General features: G+C 44.9%; 2 protein-coding genes across 2 annotated transcripts in view; one reads left to right on the top strand and one right to left on the bottom strand.

Annotated features, from left to right (window-relative positions):
• Positions 1-288: 288 nt before the first annotated feature.
• c21h1orf198 (chromosome 21 C1orf198 homolog) lies at positions 289-4,856 on the bottom strand. Its single transcript, XM_060041065.1, has 6 exons — positions 4,498-4,856; positions 4,124-4,174; positions 3,573-3,692; positions 2,315-2,488; positions 1,606-2,043; positions 289-1,342 (listed from the first exon to the last, which is right to left on the bottom strand). The coding sequence occupies exons 1-6, from the start codon at positions 4,801-4,803 to the stop codon at positions 1,286-1,288; spliced, it is 1,146 nt and encodes a 381-aa protein (XP_059897048.1). The 5' UTR covers positions 4,804-4,856; the 3' UTR covers positions 289-1,285.
• Positions 4,857-5,342: 486 nt separating this feature from the next.
• igf2r (insulin-like growth factor 2 receptor) overlaps positions 5,343-24,753 on the top strand; it is a 47,500-nt gene continuing 28,089 nt past the window's right edge. Inside the window, 18 exon segments of the mRNA XM_060041063.1 lie at positions 5,343-5,604; positions 6,026-6,165; positions 11,419-11,537; positions 12,785-12,883; positions 13,809-13,941; positions 15,028-15,133; positions 15,479-15,587; positions 16,182-16,306; positions 16,308-16,336; positions 17,668-17,851; positions 18,969-19,072; positions 19,371-19,532; positions 20,412-20,558; positions 21,010-21,162; positions 22,192-22,329; positions 22,725-22,875; positions 23,621-23,795; positions 24,101-24,216. Of these exon segments, the coding sequence (XP_059897046.1) occupies positions 5,459-5,604; positions 6,026-6,165; positions 11,419-11,537; positions 12,785-12,883; positions 13,809-13,941; positions 15,028-15,133; positions 15,479-15,587; positions 16,182-16,306; positions 16,308-16,336; positions 17,668-17,851; positions 18,969-19,072; positions 19,371-19,532; positions 20,412-20,558; positions 21,010-21,162; positions 22,192-22,329; positions 22,725-22,875; positions 23,621-23,795; positions 24,101-24,216 (2,336 nt within the window). The 5' untranslated portion in view covers positions 5,343-5,458.

The raw sequence follows: 24,753 nt of genomic DNA, 5'->3' as shown, positions 1-24,753 counted from the left end.
TTGTTGAGGGGGGGGGGGGGGGGGGGGGGTTGTTGAGGGGGGGGGGGGGTTGTGGGCCGGGTGCCAATTGTGCTTGCTTGGCTTTTCCAATGGCTCGCAAGTAAGCCAGGGGGATTACGGACTTGTACAGTAGTGTTTTGAGCACAAAAGCAGCAAACAGGGCTGTGACGCATTCATTGTGTTTAACATTGTGCAGTCTTTGTCTAAAGCATGAATGACACATTTACATTTCTCTTTGTCACTGGGATTCTTATGGACCAATAAAGTAAAACAAACAAGTCTCATTCATTACATTTTGAGTTTGGTTTATTCACTTCATTGTGATTTCATGAACACACAAGTGTAATACATGGTATATGAGGATACAATCAATGGATATTCTTTGACATAGAAAAGTCAGTAAAATAGTTTTCTAGAAGTGTAAAATGGAATTTTGCGCTACAATGCTAGCAGTAACCAACCACTCATGCATATTTCTCTGCTTTTCATCATATAAATCCACACATCATTCGGAATATGAACAAGGTCTGAGACATAAAGTTGTCGGTTAAAGAGCAACCAAACATGGAAATCCAAACCCACAGAAAGGGCACCCTCTCTGGCGAATCCTATGTCACTGCAATGTCCCATTCTGATTGGCTCCATGGAAGCCAATCACGAAAAGCTGCTCAGGCGGCTGAAGTTCAGTGTTTGATTGCTCTTTTATTAAGGGTGGCAGGACTTCCAAGTGCTGGCCTGGAGTTAAATTCCCTAGCGCGTCATCCCACTTCCCCATCACTCATCCTGAAGGGAGGTACATAGTGGCACACCATTTCTCCCATACTCCAGGAATCCAAAATAACAATCAATGAATTAACCCAGGGTCTAAAAGAACATACATACATGACTATATTTGTTAAACAAGGAAGGGCAACTGGATGAGTACAAAAACATGGTTAGGCCTGTATAACAGAGTGCTAGCTGGATTGTACCTTTAAGCATGAGGCTAGTGCATACCATGGGATCCAGAGTGTTTGTGTATACACACACACACACACACACATGAATGCAGCTCATGTGATAGAAAATGCAAGCATCAAAAAACAACAGCAGTGCGCTATGCCCTAACAAGCCACCATAAATAAATAGAGGGCTGTAACATGTGTTCCATTCTACCCTTTTTTGTGTTTCCTAAAGCAAGACATGGAAGAACTGAAGTAAATCAATGACATGGTGGCAATACTTTGAGAGTGATGGCAATGGCTGATTGGGTCCAGGGCTGCGATGGGTGATTATGTTGCCGTGGTTACCAGTTGTCTAGGAAGTCGAATCCCGTCTTCAGGATGCTGTTGTTTGTGTTGAACTGATAGTGGAAGAGCCAGGGCATGGGGTGAGGGGGAAGAGGAGGGAAAGAAGGAAAAGAAAAAGAAAATCTTGTCACATTTTCTTGAAATAGACACAACCTTTATGAAACTAAACCATTACCACCATGGAAAAAACAAATATATATGATAATATGTAATTCTCTTCGTGATAATGCAACAATAATCAACGTTTTTTTATCGGAATAACAATTCTGTGCGTCACAATACATATAAACCAAACTATACAAAACACGTGGCGCACCTGGGCGAAGGTGGGGCTGTTGGCCAGCGACGGGTCCTCCGCCTCCGCTTCCTTCTTCTTCCTGCGGCCGTGGTCGTGGCGCGGAGACACCACGGGGGGCTTGCTCAGCTGGCTGCTGGAGAACATCTCGTCCATGGCGCTGCCCACCGAGGGCAGGGTGCTCTGGCTGCGCTCCCAGCCCGCCCCCGCCATGCTCGCCTCCGGGATGGCCGCCGGCAGGGGGTCGGCGGCGATGGAGATGGTGGCGGGCGGGGCGACCGCGGGTTTGACGGCGGCCGGCGTGGTGACGGCCGCAGCAACGGGAACCGCCACAGGGACGGGTGGCGGTGGGGCTGGGGGCTTTGAGGCGCGGGGCTTGGATGGGGCAGCCCTGGCTGGGGCTGGGGGCTGGGGGTCGGCCACCTCCAACACCGACTCCTTGATGGTAGGGGTGGACTCCTATGGGGGCGGGGGATGGGTTATTGGTCACCTCTTATCTGGGTTCAATCTAAGCTCTAAAACAATTGGAGGTTTTTCCCGAGAAACCAAACACTATTAACAGACAATGGCATGCAAATCGCAAAGCTACAGCAAGTGACAAGAGCTGACACTCATTTCAACCAGAAACGGCACACAAATCCGATTACACATACTAAATGTACAGGACATGAATTTGCTACAGGTTGCGGCTCGGTTAAGGGAGCCCCATGTGATGGTTTTTCCCCCCTACCAGTCGAAGGTACGAGGGGAGGGGCTTCTCCCCTTTCTCCAGGGACTTGATCTGGCTCGGGGTGAGGGACTGGAAGTCTGCCTGCTCTCCTTCCAGCCGGGTCCGCTCGGCGCTGATCTTCCAGAAGGACGACTCCTCCTCGGCCCGCCGCCCTGGGCCCTCGCTGCTGGCCGCCTGTTTGAGGGACACGGTCAGGGTCTTACTGCTAGAGCCCCTTTTATCAGGACACTGCGTTCAAAGTTCAAAAATAAAATAAAATACATTTCAATCATCACACGCTTTATTCCCTTCCGCAGGAATGTGCCAGGTTGCGATCTGATATTCTGTGGCGTTTGAAACAGGTGAATATTGTTTTTCCTTCATCCGAGCAGGTCTGATTCTTAAAAAGGTTTCCTGAACTAATGCTACGACCCATCAGTGTTGTGGGAACGGCTCCATTCACGAGTCTATTTGTGTTTGAAGGTGGCCTAATAACTGCACTGTTCATACCGCCTCCAGGCGCGACGAGCATCCTGGGGTGACCCTCTAACAGTCAGAGATAAAAGTATCAATAGAAAGGGTAGCAGTATTGTCCTCAGAATTATCTGTATGCTTTTTCATTGGTCATGTTTCCTTAATGCCTGTTTGGTCCATTGACTCCATGCGGCTAGGCTTCATTAGGATGCATGACTAGCCATATCCTGAACTGCAGTCTCATCGGCAGCCTGCCTTTGAAGCAAACTCCAGCCATCCCTACAAAACCCAACCAGTCCTTTGAAGTAATTCCACAGAGGGTGTAACGATTTTCAGCTTTGACTCGTAGAATCAGGGATCTCTTTCCAAAGCGAGGCCAGGTGCAACAGTGCAGACATCATATGATTATTACTTAGTGGCAGTGAAAAGGTTTTTGAAGTAGCAACAGAGTGAACTGTGTAAATAAACAATGCAATGTTCAACTACCCTGTAACAAGGCCACATTTTGATGATGGTTAACTGTGTCAATTAACACATTTGCTTTTATGTTGAACACCTTTTTCTTTTAATAAGATATGCGCCACTAATGAGCCCAACCTAATTCTCATTCTCCACTTTGTCTGCAGAACACGTCTGGGTACTGCCTATGCCTCATTTCGGGCCAGACAAAACTGGATGATTTAATCTCTCTGATATGCCCCTAGTATGGTTGAAATTGTTAAATGATATATTCAGCTCAGGGCGGGTCTAGTCAGAGTCATGTTGCATAGCCCTCCATTGGAGGGTGTTCTTGGATCAGGCCTACCTTGTTCCCTGCTGTGCTTTTGTTGATCTGGCTGGCCACAGGCAGCTTGGAGGCCTTGGAGTCGGAGGATGAAGCGCCTTGCTCTGTGGTTCCTGAGATCAAGCTGAACTCCAACTGACTCTGCACAACAACAACAGCAACACATGACTACCAAACCTCATCATCCATCAACAGGGTTGACCTCTGTCTCTGTAAATGGGTCAGAACAGTATTTTCAGACATGAAATTTGTGTATTTTTGACTGGTATAATGATTGATTTTGGTATAGCCAAGTATAAAATACAAGCCTCTTTTTGGGGTTTAAATTGGAGCTGGAGACATAATGTTTGTCTTGACGCTGTTAAAGAAAACAATTTAACATTGGTTCTACATTTCTAAAAACAGGCAACCAATGCGGAGTGCCTAAAAAGGGTCATGCAGTGGCCTGCCAAACTTACGATTTCAGTACAATTCGAAACCATGTCTTTGTTTACAGAGTGAATAAACAAGTCAGATCGGACATGCATTTTATGTATTCATGGTGGATAAAGCATTTTAAAAAGGTGGTTTACCTTAGTTTCCCATGAGAAGGGGGCGGAGTGCTCATCTTGCCAGGTGATGTCCTAAACAAAGACACACAGCTGTGATTCAATACACGCACGCAGGCGCACCCTGACGGTCAAACTCGTCAGGCCTGCTCTGGGGATAACTTGGGGAGCTGGACGCCTGTGCTATTTGTTGTCATTGCACTTATAATCTCTCTATTGTGCTACCAAAACTAACACAAGCTGACATCATCACCAAAACAGTCACTCTTTCTAGCCTGGCGTTTTATGATGTATCTCGTCGTGTGGCTACGTGGCTAGGCTAAGACTTAAATATCCTTCTATCACCCTACAAATAGTCAGAGTCGGCTTGAAAAAAAAAACATTATCGTTTCAAATACCTCGTCTCCAAAGTGGACTATTTTCTGACCCGTCTGAATGAGCAATTTAGGGTAACAGACGACTTCTTCCCGGTCCACTCTGTGCATGGCGTATCGAGCTCGGATGTGAGGATCCATGAGAGAGTTGTCGATGGCGTTGTCCTGCTCGTTCGGCGTCATCTTCTCCCACGACGAGCCGTGGTCGGCTTTGATCCTCTCCCTCTCCTGCATAATTTTCCTGGCCATCGAATTGATGGAGGAGAAGTACTCCAACTTCTTTTCTTCCATCCTGTGGGCATCTAGCCCTGCCATGGTCGCAGCAGCCATTTCTAGTGGCTGCCACTGCCAACTCTCGAGTTGGTTAGGGAGGGGGCGGTGGGCGGGGCTACGGCGTGACGTGACGTGGACATAAACACAGCGCCTCTTCCCCCCGTAGATTTACAATGACGCCTACCGGCGGGACTAGGAACTGCAATAAGAATTTGGCCTGATGTACGCTCCGTGTTAAACAATTTGAACGGGAAAGGTTAATCTAATCGTCAAATTGTAATATAAAATGTGTCGATGATAAACACCGTTGTGTAAAACATAAAATATTTTTTTTCATTACTCAACTGTGCCAGACAATTGTTCCTATTTAAAAATAAAATATTTTTAGGCAAATACGTGCATGAAATGTGAGGGAAAACAATCACCCACTTTGATCCCCCATTTTCCTACACCCGATATTAAATGCTGTTAAATTATTATATTACGTTACCCAACACAGGGATTATACATGTCTGTTCTATTAAACGGGTCAGTCACAATGAGTCGACGTGGTCAAACCACGTGACGTCTACCTATCATGTGTTGACTCTCATCATGTGATTCAGTCAGTTCCTGCTAGCTAACCGAAACGACTACTGGAGACTTTGCTGTATCATGTAGTGAAGCAGAGCCTACTCGATCGCCAAAGTAAACAACCATTCGTGTAGAAAATATGGGAATTACACGTCAACTGAACCATTCCGTCCCGCGGAAAACCTGTCTGACTTTACTCCTCGGACTCTCGTCGATGCTGTTGTCGGCCCGGTCAAGTGCAAATGGCTTGGATGACAGCAGTCTGTTGTACCGAGATCTCTGCAGGTAATGTAACCTTGTAAGAAGGAAGGAGGAAAGATTTCGCGTACAAACGATGATAATCCTATGAAATGTATCATTAGTTTGTGTAGACTCTATGCCAAATGCATATGCACGTCTCATTCTGCTTTCTGGCTACATTGTTTTCATTCAGCCTTCCTTGTGCCAATTATTTACTCACTGGTTCAGGAGGAGCATGACTCATTTTCGGGCTACTCTATATTCAAATATTGATACAAATCATAACTCATTTCCAGTGGAAGCTTGCTCATACAGGGTAAGAAGATGTAAAAATTAACAAAGAGGAAATTGTTGACAACGAAGCAATCATCCGTACAGTAATCATTCAACGCCCTCCTACATAATAAGGAAAATATATATTTTGTTTAGAACTTACCTAAGCAAATGCCTTTTGTTTATATTTCAGATATAAATGGGAAGCCATTGACCAGGATAATAACGTGAAGTATACTCTGAAGCTATGTGAATCGTCGCCAGATACTGCTTGTGGGGCTGGCACTGCAGTCTGTGCCTCGAACCTCACAGCACACGAGGAACACTCAGTAGGTAAGTAAAAGCCCTATTTATTTTGTACTACAATCAAATTATTGCCCCAAAGACTGAATGTAGCTATATACATAAGGTTAAGTTCTGCTGATGACTAGTGCTGTGAACTTGTGAAGGTAGATTTGGTCCAAATGAAAGGAGAATTGTCTGACGTTGAAGTAGAATAACTATGTATCCATCTTTCTATCTGACTATCAATAGGTCTATCTCTATCTGCTACTGTTACAGACAATACGCCCACCTTCAACCTGAACCCTTGACCTAAACCCTAGTCATTCATATTAATATATTCCCCTGTCCATCCTCTTTCACATCCGTCTTCACAAGCCTACGTTATAATTATATCAAGACAGCACACAGGGACAAATAACCCTGATACGGTAAATAATTAAACAAACAGAAAAGTTGCACAAATTAAGTTTCTTTCTGCTAGGACTGTTTTGAGTTTGGTTCCCAGCCCCGAAAAGATTTTTCCGGCAGAAAAGATAGATCGCCTTGTCTTCACTCAAGATAGGCCAACTTCTGCAATGTATCCTGATGTTTGTTCTCTTCTGACCCAAGACACGTGCCACTACAAACAAAGGCCTCTATCCAGCCAGATATCAAGCCAGAGGGCTGACATCTGTGCTGATACACTCGTCTCTGATTCCCACGTCTCTCACTCTCAGCCAGATACACCTGAGAGATAATGTCAGAGCTCTAACAACACACACAGGCCTAGGCTGCTTTGACGAATCTCACGCCGTAGCACCATAGCCTTCTGTCCCTATCATTGGACCCATCGGAGGTCAGCAAGATACAAGCCCACTAGAGGTTCTGACCACCACAGTCTGTTATAATTGGGCCACACAGCACAGCAAATTCTTTAGTCAGCCATCCTATTTTAAGGGCTTTTTCTTTCCTTGTACAAATTGGCTTTCATCAGCATCGGGAAAAAAGGAAACTGATACGCTACTTGAGCCCATAGGACCCTGATAAAAGTGTTTCAGTAGATGTTACAGCTGCACCCTTGGCATAATTGAAGTCTCGCAGCCACAAGATGAAATCTCAGTATGCTGTTTACATTGGAAATGGAACCCTGTTTTAGTGATCCAATCAAATTATGTGGCCAGTTACAAGTAATGAGCTTATAGTAGATTGCATTTTTCCATTACATGTGGAGAGCGGATGGTTGGACATAAGGAATAGCATTATTAAACTCTTACCAGCCTTAACAGACCTAGCTTAGTTATATTGTGCACCACAGGTCATCCTAATGGCCGGAAGGTATAGAAGCCTAACAGGCAAACTAAATGATTAGAAAAGAAAAAAAAAAAAAAAAGAAGAAAAAAAATAATCTTGAAGATTCTTGTACCCTCCTCAAGCGTCACTTTTTATAACTGTCTTGGATTGCTCAGCCTAGTGGCCTTCCATAAAGCTTACAGTGGGAGCCTCCCTGACGGAGGCATTTCATGACGACATGACAACTTGTCCTGCTGGCCCTGGGTTGTGACCTTCCCTCTCGTTGACAACTCTGATGTTTTACCGGTGCCATGTGGTGTCCTCAGTGGGCTTAGTGACACAGCAGTGGAAGTCTTGTGTGTTCGAGGGGCCTCTCGTTTGGCTTGAGAGTTGAATCTATAGCTGTTGTGCTCTAGCTGTTTGCTCTCTAGCTGTTGGTTCTCTAGCTGTTTGCTCTCTAGCTGTTGGTTCTCTAGCTGTTGGTTCTCTAGCTGTTGGTTCTATAAATGTTGGGGCTATAGCTGTAGCTGTTGGTGCTGTAGCTGTTTGTGATAGCTGTAGGTGCTGTAGCCGTTGGTGCTGTACTGTTGGTGCTATAGCTGTTGGTGCTAAAACGGCCTCTGGTAACATTGGGCCCTATCAGAGGAGCTTTGTCATGGAGATAGTAGTTGTTATTGTTAATTTCATTGCTGCTATCCACATTATTTGTCAATGTTCTTAAAAGTTCTCATCTTCTTCACCGTTCTACATTGAAGAGGCTGTGAGTATGAGTGCTACTGTGCAGAAGCGTGCTTTGGGCCCAACGTTGGCGGTTGAGGCTGGATGATGCTATATTTCCTATTATAATGCAGACATCTCTTGAGAAACCCCCACAAGCCCCAGAGGTCCTTTTTGTGCTACAAAGTGCATCTTTAAAGCACTGTCTCTTATCCAGAGAGTCAAACAAATATAATAGGTAACCTGTTTCGATGCCATTAAAGTCTATGATTGAACCAACTACACAGTAAAAAACCGAATCAACTTGTGACCACCCAACACACTCTGTCGCTTCATGATCACATTTTAAACAGTGAGTCAGACCTAAAACGTCGTCTCTGAGGATTTGATCTGCATAATGGATGTCGCTTGCCTATGTTATGTTCTCGGTTTCTCGCTCCCTACTGACGTGTTTGAGGACTAAACTGGCACTAGCATGAGTGTTGATCTCAAACTGTCTGCGACTATCATTTGTACCTGAATATTGATTCGATGTGGAATAGGGTTTCTATATTGAGTCGGAGCGGCAAAGACGCACAGATCAGTGTTGTTGTGTAGTTAAACGTTGAGCGGACACACCGACCTGTGATAAATAAATAGAATGGGAGGGGTGGGAACCCCGTTCCCCTCAGGCCGTCTCCCAGGGGCCTCTGTGCGTCATTACATTTACATTTACATTTAGCAGACGCTTTTATCCAAAGCGACTTACAATAAGAAGTACATTTGTCATAAGAAGTGCATCAATATATCGCTGTCGGTACAGAAAGGATGTTCATAGAACCAAGTGCAAGTACAACAATCGCTAGGCTAACCAATTCCCCGTGTTACAGCAATGATAGCAGCTACTGCAGTTGCTACACGCGCATCATGATTTCTAGTGTACTTTGCGTAACTACCGCCCTGGGTAATGACACTAAACAACACTAAACCAAGGATAGGACAGCCCTACCCACAGAGGCAAACCATCTGCCATGAGATCAACAGTTACTTTCAAGGTATATTTACCCAAATCGTCAGCTGACAGACCACCTGACATACCTCGATGTTGCCAAGTTCTCAATAGTCCCCCCCTGTGTGTGTGTGTGTGTGTGTGTGTGTGTGTGTGTGTGTGTGTGTGTGTGTCACTCACACAGGCTTTATCTGTCTCTCCCGGCTTCCCTCCCGTCCTTCGTTCAGACATGCACACGCACGTGACGCCACACACACACACACACACACACACACACACACACCAAGAATGATCCTCCTGTCTGTGCTAGCTCTGCCTGTGTGATAACAGGTTTATTAGGTCTGTAGATCGCTAGCTCTACCTGTGTGAGGTTTATTAGGTCTAGCTCCAGGGTATATGTTATGTATATATCAAGAGGAAAGCTTTCTTGTTGTTCCAAAAGAAAATGATTTGAGGGACGATGGATCAGAAGTCCATTGTTGTTCTATTGTGAAAAGTTGTAAACAAAATGCTATGTTTTGTTTTGTCTTCTTTGACCTACTTACCATTAGTCGTGTAGACACAACGGCGCACATAACTCCACTCATGCCTTGTGTGCTTGCTACTCAAACACACTCGGACAATGTTTTGGGAGGGGCCTCCAGAATTATAATTCATGTTGGAAGTATCAGATGAACTAAATTTACTTCAGTGATCGCCGTCTCTTTGGTTTTCGTCTGCTCATCGATAACTGTCACCAATGTAGAGCTTTGAAGGTCATTAATGAATGACCCCCTTCATGAACAGAATGCACAACTATGTGCCAAGCCCATGCCTGCACAACGAGGCGTCCAAACACTCAAAATGTGTAGCGATAAAGTAAACGGGGGGAAAACCTTTTTTGATGTTGCATACCTCTTTTGTGAAAGGCAGTCAATAATAATGCCTGCAACAAATAAATGTTGATGGTGACGCTAATAAAATGCTGTGTGTTAGATGGGTTCATTAGGGTTCCTTGATGTACAAGACATTGGCATTAATGGTGACATGGCATCATAATCACGCCAGCTTGAAGTGTGTCGTATGACTTAAGAGATGCCTCATTTAAGACCATGAAATGCACGCTGGTGGGCTGATTGTGTAACGCCTCTCCCACGCTAGTATTCAGTAGTCTTGACCTTTACTCTTCAGTGAGATCACGCGGTGCACAAAGTCATGGTGTGTAAGGGTTCTAAAAGACTGTTGCTGCACAACTTGGACAGCCCTTTGCTCGTGTTTATAGATGTATTTAAAATGTATTTTTTTAAAGAAAATACAGGGTCTTTCTCTTAACTCCGGAGAGTCCGGACTACGTGATTTGTCTTTCTCCCTTCATTTTTTTTTTACAGTATCTTCTGATGGGCTGGCTGGCTGGCTGACTGGATATAAGTGTTTATACTGGATGCATGGATGTAGATGTGCTAGCGTTCCCTTAGTGGGTCTGGCAGTTGAATAATAATAACTGAAGAATGATTCTGACCTACCAACCCACTGTCAGGATAGTAACGCGTGCACATAGTCACACACAGCCCGCTGGCCAGGGTCAAAACATTTATCACATTTATCATGTGAGCCCACCATGACAGAGAAAGTGTATCGGGCGATGGGAAAATGTCCTACGTGCAAACCGGTCAGCTGCACCGTGAGAAGGAGTTTAGCTTTTGATATTGCCAGCCATTGCTGGTAACATGACCTTGAACTCATTTACCACGAGATGTACCTATCCCCCATTGCTAGTTAGACTAAAGGAAGTCTGTGTTGGGTTAAGTGTATGTGATACCACATCCTTTTTGCGTCTTCTGCTCTTATGTCTTCAGCCTATATAGGAGGGCTCCTATATAACATTGAGAGTTGCTGATGGCAAACTCTTTCATTATTTTTCATGTTTGTGTAGAAACACGGGACACTTTAGTTTTTTAACGCAAAGTTCTGAATTGTACTGTATGGAGAAAGGTTTTCCAGTCCTATCTGTCACAGTGTACCATGAGTTGAACTTTGACCTTGAGGCTCAATGAAACCCTCCCAGCCAGCGGTGTCAGGATAAACCTATTACTTTTTTATCTGATTTTAGATAGTTTGTTAAGTTTTATAGAATCAGGGTAATAATATAATTAAGTAAATAATATACAAAAAACATGTGTGCTGATTTGGCATGCAGACGCTTTGTGTGTTAACATGGATTTTGTTTGTTTCTGTGTTATTTTAATGTTATTTTAACATTAAAGTTCTGCCATACTTCTTCAGTTCAGCCATAAAAGGAAGGCCCCTTTTCATAATAATAATTATAACATCAATTTTTGTGTCCACAGGTCAGGTATCTCTTCGGAAGTTGTCCGGCAAGGTGTTGGACTTCAACACAACCACACAGTGTCCAGGCAGTGAAAACAAAGTCCGGAGCAGCATCAGCTTCCAGTGCGGCAAGACCATGGTAAGGGTCTCCCACACAGTAAAGATCTCCCCTCGTTCCTGATGGATCTACGTCAGGCAGGCCTGCAGCTTTAAGTCGATACATTGACTTGAATTGATCGACAGAAAATGAATTGAACCTCATTTTGCTAATCATCGTTTACGTCCTTATCAAATATCAGAAATGTACTTCTTAATCATGTTTCTGTTTGTGAAAGCACTGTTGTGCATGTCCTAGTTGTTGTTTCTTTTGGTTATGGTCAAAGGTCTAGTTATGCTAGGGCTATATGGGTTTCCTGCATGCCCTTTTACACATTTGTGCACCCCTTTTCAGTGGAAATGGTGTGTGTGTGTGTGTATGTATACAGAAAGTCACTCAGTCCTCTCTGTATGCATCATATTGACAGCCTCTGCATTTCCTGCCAGGTGATTAATGCGGTTGGGGCGAGGGAGGGAGGGACGACTTGTGTCTGTGGCAGAAGACAACCACAAGCTAGCTAAGTTTCTGACAATAGCATGACGTGGGAAAACATAAGTGAAACATTGTCAATATGTCAAACGAAGAATCTCCAGAACGGATATGATTGACGGATGAGTTTTATAGGTGCTACAGCCATGATGCAGATTCATCTGAAAACTGCAGCAGTAGTTTACTAGTTGAGTAAACTACCCGTGACCTGGTACATAAAAAGAGAAGACGCATTATTTGTGCCTTATCTTGTGATGACGCCTCTAGGTAAAGGGTCTAGGGAAATTAATAGAAAAGTTAATAGAACTGTATACAGACATGATAAAATCCATACAGCAGTCCTTTGACCGTGGCTCAGTTCTGCATGCTAGATTAGTCTTGCAGCTGGACATGCTTTTGTTTGGCTTGTTTTTCCCCTTGGTTAGTGGAGGTAGCACAAAAAAATACTTTCAGTATAGTTTTGGTTTGGTGATAGCGAAAGAGATGGCTGCAGGGAAAAGTTGCATATTCTCACAGGGCCTGTTCCTTTTTTCCTCTTCCTTTTCACCAGGTTTTTAATCATACCATGATATTACCGATGGAGTTGTGCTGTAAGCAGTTTTGTGACTCAATAACAGATTCTGATCCCCACTATTAAAATATTGCCTTGGTTCATTAGAACATGATGAAATAATATCAGACGTTTTTTGCTCCATGTTCAACTTGAATTGTATGATCATACTTGACCATTATCGTGATGGGACTTTACTCGTGGTATATGTGTTCAACACGTTTACGATTGTATTCCTTTCATATGCCAGGGCACCCCAGAGTTTGTCACCGTGTCCCAGTGTGTGCATTACTTTGAGTGGAGGAGCTACACTGCCTGCGACAAAGAGAACTTTAAACCGTCCAAAGAGGTTAGTGTGTGAACTGTGAAGTTGTGGTCTGACTAAGCACGGCCGAGGAACTGTCTGTGTCTGTGTAAATTTGAGAGACAAGATACAATGGAAATGTGGTCTGTGTGTCGCTTTTGTCCCACATCTATATCATGGCGTCAGATGTTTCTCAGAAGAGACACGCCTTTATCAATGAGAAGTTAGCCTGGAGCTCAAAGGGCTGAGGGTTCTCTGGTGTGATTTTGAGTCTTACAGCTGTGCTTCCAAAAGTCATACAATTAAGAACATCTACCCATTATTCTGTTGTATTCTGTGGGTATAACTACAGAAAATGTCAAAAAAAAGTTTGCCTAATTTGAGCTAGGGCTGGGCGATATTGCAAAAAATATTATCACGATAATTTTTTCGATATCAATCGATATCGATATTAATCACGATATATAATATTAAAAAAATATATATATATATCTTTTTTTTCTCTTATTTTCATTGTTGTTGATAGGCCTGTGTGTGTGTGTGTGTGTGTGTGTGTGTGTGTGTGTGTGTGTGTGTGTGTGTGTGTGTGTGTGTGTGTGTGTGTGTGTGTGTGTGTGTGTGTGTGTGTAACGGAAGCTCAAACATGCAACAGGGAATGGGCGTGTACTTAGGCATTAACCGCAAAACTGAGATCTGACTATTTTGTTTATTTCTGATACAATGCCGCATTGGCTGTCAGGTAAATCCATATCAGAAATGTTTTTTTTTTTTTTTTAATTAAAAAAAAATATATATATATATATATTTTTTTTTTTTTTCATATCGAGCATTTATGTCTAATGCTTATCATCGTAATCGACGTGAGATTTATCGCGATTAATAATCGTAATCGAGTTATCGCCCAGCCCTAATTTGAGCATATAATCCCAAAGTATGACTGCTATTAAAAGTGCATCCCTCGTGGCTGCAGGTGCCCTGCTACGTGTTCGACAGTGATGGCAGGAAGCACGACCTGACGCCGCTGATCAGCCTGACCACCGGCTACCTGGTGGACGACGGCGACAACTTGGTGGACTTCTACATCAACATCTGCCGCAGCCTCAGTCAGTACCCAACTGTCTGGTGAACCTAGAGGACGTAGCTTCAGTCGAAAATTAGCTTGTCATTTTTCAGAGGAATCTAGCATGCGTGTGTGGAGAGGCCTTGACAGGAGGGCTTGTCAAAGCCTCAATTTGTGCTTCGTCTATTCTTATTGGCTGTCAGCATTGTCCCTCACAGAAATGTAGCCGTAGCTCTTCTACCATGAAGGGAATGAGATTCTTGGGTTGATTCATCACATGTTTATTTATATATAAAATGACACAAATACAAAAATTTGCTTACACTGCTGCGCAATGGTTGTAAATTAACATGATTGAGAAATCATGTTTTCCTAGAAGGACTGTTCCCAGCTCACGGTCCGGGATTGGTTACACCTGCATGTCAATCAAGACCTCTTTCTGACTAGTAGGCAGTTCTTTGCACAGTTTAACAACTGTGTCCCATACTAGCCAACCATAAGTCTCCCATACGCGAGACTTATGGTTGGCTAGCAGCCACCTTGGAGATGTTTGCTTAAAATGGCACAAGGTCACGCCGTTGCGCAAAGGAGAAGGCCGGAGAAACCAAATGCTTTTCTCATTAGCGACATCCTCTATTTCAACAAACCAAAACATTTCCCCCACCCATTAAGTCTGTAAAACTGTCATTGTCTCTCAAACGGCATCCATACGCTCAGCTTTTGTTGTACTACACTTCCTGTATACTACGTGTTTAAAATCGCATAAACACATGTGACTGACGTGACCAGTTTTGTGGATGCACTCTAACCTGCTCCTGATTCTAGCTAACACGTTCTAGTATGAAAAACACATCTTGTGCTTAACCTCTCTCTCTCTCTCTCTCTCTCTCTCTCTCTCTCTCTCTCTCTCTCTCCTCTCTCTCTCTCTCTCTCTCTCTCTCTCTCTCTCTCTCTCTCTCTCTCTCTCTCTCTCTCTCTCTCTCTCTCTCTCTCTCTCTCTCTCTCTCTCTCTCTCTCTCTCTCTCTCTCTCTCTCTCTCTCTCTCTCTCTCTCTCTCTCTCTCTCTCTCTCTCTCTCTCTCTCTCTCTCTCTCTCTCTTTTTTTTTTTTTTTCTTCCCCCCCCTCCTAGATCGTCCCCAGTGTCCATCGGGCTCAGCGGCCTGCCTCACTGATAGTGATGGCACCTACGACATGGGCTCCCCTAGCCAACAGCTGGAACTGGTGGCCGACGACCGGTATTGATGCCAACAGATCCATTTTTCTGAGTGATGAATGACTAAATAAGATCCGTGCAGTTTTAAGCCAATTTCAATTTGTTCTCGACAATCGGCCAATCGCAAAAAATCAGCCAATGTGAAGAGTGTGTGGTACCGGCTCTAGATTCCTTTCTGATTATTATTAGATTATGTTATGTTAAACTCTAGTACATGACATAATCTAATAATAATCAGTCTGAATAAAGAAGTCATGGGTCTCCAGCGGTACTGCTAATCTACTGATTGTGGAAGCTTCTGAGTTTCAAAAAAAAAAAAAAAAAAATAGTTTGTTTTCCCTCACCATATCTGTGCTTTCTTCAACAGGCTGCAGCTACACTACAGTGTGAATGACACCGCTTTGAGTCCCAAATTCTGCAATGGACACGCCCCCGCGGTCACCATCACATTCATATGCCCTTCAGTCCGGCACCAGGTCGCTATTTTTTATTTTTTTCTGTGCCACACACACACACACACACACACACACACACACACACACACACACACACACACACACACAGACACAGACACAGACACAGACACGGATCTCTGATCCAATCAAAGGTAACCATGTTCCAAGGCTTTCTCATTACATGATGCTCCAAATGAGCATTTTTGTTGAGCAAAGGGCGGGACTTTCAGTCAAATGGTTTAGCGGCGTGAGGCAAGAGACAGAGAGGGACTTTCCTTGGAGGAATATCCGTTACATGGGTTCAGATTCTGCTTTTTCAAAACTTTTGCATAACTCTATATTCAATATCCTTGTCATCATTGTCATCGTCGTTGTTGTCGTTGTTGTCATGTTCTCATTCTTCGCACTCCGGGGACTGTTAACTATCGTACACGGCTCATCCCAGCGACCGGGAATTGACTTAACTAGCTCACTCATTCAGGAGCGAAGGCTGCATTCCAGCAGCGTTGTCTTATTTCCTATAGTGCATCATACCGCCGCCAATGAATGCAACGCATAAAGTTTGTTTCAAACCATAGATGACATTTCTGATGCGTCTGACGTTTGACTCTGCAGGGCAGCGACCCCAGAATGATGGCGTCGGCCAACTGTCGTTACGAGGTGGAGTGGGTGACGGAGTACGCCTGCCACCGGGACTACCTGGAGAGCCACACCTGCAAGCTGACCAACGATCAGCATGACCATAGACCTCACGCCCCTCACACAGATATGTACGCACACGCACACAGAAGCTCCCGTCTCACATTGTTCAACTGCCTTGCAGCGAGCATTTTTGGTTTTAATCTTGTGATTGTTCAGTCACACACACTTAAACACACAGTTCTGCTAGTTCTTTAAATGTTTGTTATTTTAGGTCAGGTACAAAAGGGGAAGGACATGCGTCATTAACATTTGCCTTCCTTGCTTTGGCATATTCCGTTTTTTTTTGTTGCTACATGCATAGATATATATAGATATATAGATATATTAAAAATATACATACAAATTATTTGACATAAGGCGCATTTCAACCTTTAGTACCAGGAACCTTTACTCCCTTGACATTTTTAAAAGGTTCCTTGAAAACAAAAGTGAAACTAAATCCCTGGATCCGCCCCGGGATTCGTATCCATTCTTTAGTGGGCTCTTTTGTGGTCATTGCTTCACACTTCCACAAGTTTCATGAACTTTGGGCCAGTAGTTATTTCTTAATCCTTGGTAAAGGCAGACAAACTGATAAACTGCCCAGAAATGACCTTATCCGTGCAGCTAAAAAGGAACTTTCACAAGATGGTTTTGGTTATTGCATTACCGCAAACTGCAGAGTGGCAATGCACTGGCAACACAGCGGTGAGGACATTTCTATACCCCTGCAGTCGTTCCCTAAAGTATCTACTATGGAAAGTACTACCTCCTGAGCAGAGACTAATGCTTAAATGAGGGAACCTGGAACTTGATGCAGACCCTGGTCCCTCCGCTGGAATCGTTCCTAGTTCCTAGGGAGAGTTCCTGCGGTGGAAACCTGGCTATATGGGACAGGTGTGCGTAAATGTGTGTGTACCTTTCTAGAAACGCAGTCTGACTCCTTGTTATCTGTTCTGTAGGGAACTAATTAAAGCCCAACATGTGTTTCAAGTAGGTCACACCAACGCTGTTTTTTTTTTTTATCCCTAATCAGTAGATCTGCAAACATTAAAGGATTTTTCGTGTCAAAATTGAAGCCTCTACTATGCCTGTAGACCACCCTTTTATGGAACTTGAGGTTTAATGAATTGCTTTATGTCCTACAAAAGTTTTGCCACCTTTTTTAAAACCTTACAGAACTAAGAGATTTAATTTGGAAATGAACCAAGGCTTTGTATGGGGCTGATTTGTTTAAAAAGATCCTCTAATGATTATTCCATTTAGGATCCGAACAGTGAATCTAAAATGTCCACAGTGCCCTGGTTACCATAATCGCAGACCCACAGACCGCTATCTGAACCAAAACCCTGTGGTTGTTTGTACAGTTGTGCCGACCCCTCCCTAACTCTGACCCCCCCCCCCCCCTCTGCTCCCGTAGCTCACGACCACCCATACCACGCCGAGTCCAAAGGGGGGGAGGGCTACGTCTACTACCTGAACGTGTGCGGGGCGATCCAGACCAACGTGTGCGACGGCGAGGGGGGCTTCGTGTCCGCGTGCCAGGTGAAGAAGAACCAGGACGTCAAGATGGTCGCCGGCCGCTGGCAGAACCAGACGCTCCGGTATGTTGATACTGTACTCCTTCTTCCACCTCCACCACCTTCGTGTCTTTCGCTATAGTGACATGTCAGTCCGCACGAGAGCCATGGCACAAACTCTCCCTGGAAGGAGAGATCACTCTACCGTGTTCCGCCTCAAGGTTTCGCCCTTCTGGACACTTTAGGGGGCTTAGGGTTTAAGAAGGGCTGTATTATATCGGCCTGTGATGCGAAGTGAGGCCTTTCAAACATGAACTCCGGATAAACTCCGGGGAATTAGGTCCGGAGAGGATCCGGGGTCGACCTTAAACGTACGCAACGCACCACCGGGGTCGCATCAGACGTTTTCACTCGTATGGAGATGCTTGGTATGCTTAAGGCGCGGGGGGGGTTCCTGGGTAGAGCGTGTAGGAGGCAGGACTCAGGATCTCAGATTCTCCAGACTCTACACTAGGCCTGGTCAAATTTGGGTGAACGGTAAAGGTGAGCATTTGGAGCAGTGAGATTGTTACTATTTTGATAATGCTCAATCATGCTGCTAAGTCGCCGATTTTATATTTTGAAAACATCTTAGTTCTGATATTTCTCACAGCGCACGTACACTCGTCTGAACATAGAATTTTGCTCCCTGCTTTTTATCTAACCATTCCTCAAACATCCAGGGGTAGATATGAAACAAACTCATATTCATTATTCATTCATTGCATGCTATAATTTAAAGTTGTCCAGGTGGGTAAACGGATGTTTAGCAAATTTCTTTAAAGACGCATTTGTCAGCAAAACGACAGCTATTTTAAATGTCCCGCTTTGTAGAATGTGCGCTGGAGTATTTACTTCTCTTTCACTGTTCAAGCTTATTTAACATTCCACCCCTTTATGCGAAACAGGACATTGAAAATATCCATTGTTCTGCAGCCAACATGTCTTAAAATTAATATTCTGAAGGACTTCCACGTTAAGATGGAGTCTAACTACAGATAAATGTGAAAATGTTATGTTTCATGTATATTGATCTTCATGCCATTATTTGCCTATTTATTAACATATTTGAAAAATGTATAAATTATTGTATTTCTATTTTACATATTGAATCCTTAATTATATTTTATTGTGTCCCTTTGGTTCCTCCATACCTGCACAGTTACTCCGATGGAGATCTCACACTGATCTACCCGGATGGCGGCAGGTGCTCCTCTGGCTTCCAGCGAATGACCATCATCAACTTTGACTGCAACAAGGACGTGGGTGAGGGGGCCATAAAATACTCAAATAATGATCCAAAACCACATCCAAATACATACTTCATGACTCATCAATTCAACATTCAGGGCAATAACACAAACTTGACCTGATCTAAAAAAAAACGGAACATCTCATATGAGCTTTACATATTTCTGGTGCTCCTACATGATCTCCCAGACCGGTAGATCTTAATCCTGCAACTAAGAAAGTCCGGACTATTGCCCCTGCACGTGTCTGTGTTTCTGTTCTCTTCCTCCCACACGTCTTGTCCGTCTCTCTTACTACCGTGTTGAATCCACAGCCAGCGGGATCGGGGCTCCGGTGTTTGCGGGCGAGACGGACTGCACCTACTACTTTGACTGGGCGACGGCGTACGCCTGTGTGAAGGAGAAGGAGGACCTGCTCTGCAGCCTGGCGGACGGCAGGAGGCGCTACGATCTGTCGCCGCTGACGCGGTTCCCCGGTGAGTTTTAAACGCCCGCTGGTCCTGTATCTCTGTCCCTGATCTCCTATCTCTGGTGCCCATGAGGCCGTACCCCTATGTGCCCCTATAGGGTTATAGGAGAATGGGCCCACCAACTCGAATACTGTTGATTGTAGAATACAAGAGCAAATATAACTATATCAATAATTTATGCATTTTAATTTCACTTTGAATTAGAAATTCTGGATTTTAATTTTTAGAATGGGGAAGAGTACACTACACACAGTTATACTGTATTTAACATTTTGCATCCTATAAATCGTATAGACTTATAAAAAACGTCTTTAATATTGTTTATAGACGTGTAAACCCGAGTTCATATTCACTTCCCTGTCTCCAGTCCATAAAAGCATAAAAGCCCTCTATATATATTCAACAATACATAAATATATATATAAAAACTTTCACGGAAGCATCCCACTCGCAGGCTTTTATTTGATCTAAAATCCTCATATTTAAAGACATTGGATGGTTATCAAATCCCTGCTGTACTCTTGTCCCAGCGAGGCCATTTTGAAAGCAGGGCTCAGAACAGGACCACCACTGCTCCGTGTGCTCCTGCACTCAGCCTTCTTTATCCCTGGTGTTTCCCCCGCGTGTTGAGATGCACTTAGAAGCTGCTCTTGAAGGTTCACGTGTCCCCCAACTGCTGCCTCAGCTCCTAAATCAGCAATGTCTGCTTTGAACCACAGGAAGCCAGGAAGCACTCGATATTCACACTTAACGAATCTGTCGAGGAGGACAGTGTCCTGATGGTCTCCCCAGAGTCTCGTTTCACTCCTACAATCTCCTCTGTGTCCCTCTCCGCCCTCCTCCTCACCGTTTCATCCCTCTCCCCCCCTCTCCGCCGACGCCCAGAGGCGGACAATGCCGAGAACTGGGAGGCGGTGGACGCCAACGCGCCCGAGACGGACCCCCGGCGCTTCTACCTCAACGTGTGCCACCAGGTGGTCCGGCAAGGGCCCGCTGAGGGCTGCCGTCAGGACGCCGCCATCTGCGCCGTGGGTGAGGAGGACCGCCGCGCTCCGACCGTCTGCTAACACCGCTATAGGGGCAGAAGGGGAGAGGTCGGGTGGGTGGGTGGGTGGCTGGGTGGGTGGGTGGGTGGGTGAGAGGTCGGTGGGTGGTTGGGTGGCTGGGTAGATTGATGAATAATTTTGCATTAGCTGAATGCATTAGCATTAGCTGAAAATTTCAGCTAATGTTCTCCTAAAATAGGTATTTTTCCCGGTACCTATTTTAGGAGACTGGGTACAGAAAAGGTTCTGAACGTAAGGAGAATAAAAGGTGGATGTTATAACTCAAACCCATCAGTGTTATAATTGTAGGGGGGAGGGGTGGGTGGGGGTCAGGACAGTTAAAGGTCACCTTAACATTTAATAGGCTCACTAGGGATTCTACCTATCATGGAGTGTTTAGTGGAGCATGGATCTTATGAAGAAGTTTTGTTTTCCAGATAAGGACGGTAAAGCCACCAGCCTGGGACGCTTCCTGTCCGCTCCACAGAAGACGGAAACAGGAAATGACATCAGACTCGTCTACACAGACGGCGGCACCTGCCGGGAGAACGTGAAGATCAAGACCGTCCTGACCCTCAAGTGCAAACCAAGTGGGTTTTCTCTTTCTGTCTCAGATCTATGCATGATTACATATGCATGCTATGCATGTGTGTTTATGTGAGGGATTGTCAACAACTTGTGAGGGGTGGGAATGTCATCTTTTCGGTTTTCTCCTAATCCTTAATTTAGAAGTCAAGAGACTTGATTGGACGAGAATCTTGTCCAATCATTTACCACAGGTTCGATATAAAATGGCAGAAGCACAGTGGTGGGATGTCGTCATGGTTACCCACGATACAGAATCACATGAGGGAGTCCTGTTATAGGAGATGGATACTCATTTTATTATCGTGCAGCCAATCAAATGACTCTCTCAGGAATTCTGAGGTTTTGTTTTCGGACCAATTAGTGACATTAGTTTGAGTTTCCCGTAATGCTCATTTAGCTTGTGAACATCAATAGATTTCCATTAAAGGTTGGGTATGGATTCTCTTTTTTGGGTTGGGTATGGATTCTCTTATTATAACCCACTTACAGCCACTGAGTTAGAAGTACTGACATGAAAATTAAACAACTCAATTATCTGTGGAACGGGCAGGGCTCGAAAAAAACAATGATTTCCAGACCCACCGAGTGGCATTGGACAGTAAGTACGTCAATCAAACGGTCGTACTGCACTCCCCCTCCCCCGCTCCCCACGCGTGACCCCTTCGTGCACGTACTCAAAGCTCGTGACCCAGAGCAACCTTCTGTTTGTCGTTATCCTGCGGTAGCTACTGGAGCTAGCTAACTAGCTAATGGGCTCGCTCTCGCGCATCTGTGTTCCCTCGTGCATGATTGCGCGTCCATGTACTTGGAATGGGGGGAGTCAGAGTCTGCGTTGAAGGAGAGGGGGTAGGACCATTTGAGTTGTGTATTTTCAAAATACTGCTGACGTTTCGCAATTCCCATACCCAACCTTTAACAAAGTAACGCAGTGATTCAAAGTGAATTATCCAATGCTGGAAATGAACACACGCACGCACACGCGCGCACCCATATGCACACAATCACAATCTCCCCCTCCTCCTCGTCTGCAGGTGACCTGGAGAGTGCCCCGATGGTGCGGAGTGTGTCGCCCGACGGCTGTGTCTACGAGCTGGAGTGGTACACGGCCGCCGCCTGCGTGCTCTCCAAGACCGAGGGCAACGACTGCAAGGTGGAGGACGCTGAGGCCGGTGGGTACACACACACACACACACACACACACACACACACACACACACACACACACACACACACACACACACACACACACACACACACACACACACACACACACACACAGAGACACCCACACTACAGACACACACACACTCCACACTACAGACACAGACACTGACACAGGCACACACAACAAAACACACACACACCAACGTAAAACCACACACACAAAAACTAACGATACGCACAGAAAAACACAAAACCACCACACACATACAAAAACACACAACCACCGCTCACAGACTCTGACCCACGAACACACACACACACACACACACACACACACACACACACACACTCGCATCCTGTGTGCATGTGTTTGTAAACGCCCTGTTCCCCCGCCTCCCAGGTTTCTCCTTCGACCTGTCGCCCCTCATGAAGCCGGACGGCGACTACTACAACGTCTCCACTCCCGACTATGAGTACTACGTCAACGTCTGCGGCCCACTCACCACCGCCCGCTGCCCACAGAACGCCGGCTCCTGCCAGGTCGACAAGAGGTCTGTACAAAGGAGCGCGCATCCAGCACACATGCTTTAGGGCTATGTGTGTTGGTTCAACCAGTAGATTGAACTGAACCACCCAGAATGCCTTGCTTCTTCACTGCTTGACCCCATATTTGGATTTTTAAACTCATCAGTTGTCCAGTTGAAACTATTTAAAAATAGGGTTGTCCACGACCTGACCCATTGGTTTATAGCCTTTGATTTAATGTTATGGCCGCTGTCATTGCTTGAGATTATTTGCAGCCAGCAGCCAAAACGATCAAGCACATTGAGGGTGGGAATTGAATGGCCGCCTTGCAGTATTCTATGCCGAAACTCATTAATATTCAACCTTATTCCTTTTAAAGCAGAATAAAAGTGTCAAACGGGAACGTTCAAAATGAATAATATGGAGGTGAACTAGCGAAACGTATTAGCCGCTTTATATTACGAAAATGAAATAAAAATGTTCACATCGACATAGAATGGTGGCGGTTGGTTCCCATTGCTGCCACCTATAGGTTATTAGATGAACTTCATGTTAGTTGCTTCCGCATGTATTCAAATGAATCTGTTCACATTGAATAAGAGCAGTAGAGCAGAGGAGTGACTGTTGTTAAGCCTAACCCTACATGGTTACATATGCACATGCGCACAAACATTTTAATAATACATTTGCGTGTTGCTGTTTATCATGCAACCCTCTCTTGGTCTTGGTCCGTCTCTCTCGTCCTCACCCTCCTCTCCCTCCCTGGGACAGCTCCATCTCGTGGAGCCTGGGGCAGGCCGACGACCGGCTGTCCTACTACAACGGCGTGATCCAGCTGGCGTACCACAACGGCTCGCAGTACAACACCCAGGACCACATCCTGCGCTCCACCCTCATCTCCTTCCTCTGCGACCCGGACGCCGGCGTGGGGGCCCCAGAGTTCCAGGTCTGCGTCTCCGCCGCAGGGAGACCGTACTCATTGTTCATTGGTCCACGATGATCCTGCTGGCGTTATCAGCGGGATCATCGGATTATCATTGGTCCAGTAGAATCCGATAGAAAATGGAATTGAAAGTACAAATATATTGAATTGCCTAGTCTCTATTTAGATGTAAGACACAAGCTTTATTGTCCAATTCAAATGACCTGAACATTAGACAGTGCAAACAGAACTGTACAATAATAATTGTGAGTATGTGAATCTATAACTACAACGTATTTTTGCCTTGTAATCAAACCAATGTAACATAGGTGGAGGACAAATTCACATACAACTTCCGCTGGTACACTTCCTACGCCTGTCCCGAAAGACCCCACGAGTGTTTAGTGACGGACCCCAACACCCTGGAGCAGTACGACCTCTCCAGGTAAGGCCAAACAGGGTCTCAAGGTCAGAGGTCAAGCGGGCTCTAGCCTGGTCTCGCTCCAGCATTCACAACAAACCACGTGCCTCTTCGAGCATTGAATAACAAAAAGATAGGAAGAGATATAACTTATTAAAGGTGCTGTTGGTAAGAGTTAAAGAGATGAGATGTGGAATTCTTCTTCGGTCAAACACAGGTTTGTGAAGTTCAAAACTTCTCAATGGTGGAGCACGGTGGGGGGGCGGGGGCAGAGAGTTGGGGGACATCTGTCTGGTTGTTTAGTATCCAAATCCTGCTCCCCTCTGCTCACTCTTTGTAACTGTTGAGTCTTAGTCACGGCACCGTTCCACCCAGATTGGGAATCGGGGTATCACAGCAGACTGTACAGGACAGTAATCCAAAAAAAGATAGAATAAAGAGAAACAAATTCCGGAAAATATATGCAGAATAATAATTAAAATGTCGATGTAAATTGACTATGTCGATCTTGTATACAGTTGAGGAAAACTTTATTAATAGCAAATGCTTCATTATTGCAAC

Source organism: Gadus macrocephalus, chromosome 21 (genome assembly GCF_031168955.1).
Source record: "Gadus macrocephalus chromosome 21, ASM3116895v1".
NCBI classification, from domain to species: domain Eukaryota; kingdom Metazoa; phylum Chordata; class Actinopteri; order Gadiformes; family Gadidae; genus Gadus; species Gadus macrocephalus.
This window is presented reverse-complemented; position numbering and strand designations above follow the sequence as displayed.

What these genes read in the sequence shown, in the direction of transcription:
- c21h1orf198 (XM_060041065.1), bottom strand. Translation starts at nt 4,803, where the DNA reads ATGGCTGCTGCGACCATGGCAGGGCTAGATGCCCACAGGATGGAAGAA. An exon ending in TCCCCTCGTACCTTCGACTG is followed by an intron (nt 2,044 to 2,314) that starts GTAGGGGGGAAA and finishes CCGCCCCCATAG; the next exon opens with GAGTCCACCCCTACCATCAA. An exon ending in ACAGCCCCACCTTCGCCCAG is followed by an intron (nt 1,343 to 1,605) that starts GTGCGCCACGTG and finishes TTCCACTATCAG; the next exon opens with TTCAACACAAACAACAGCAT.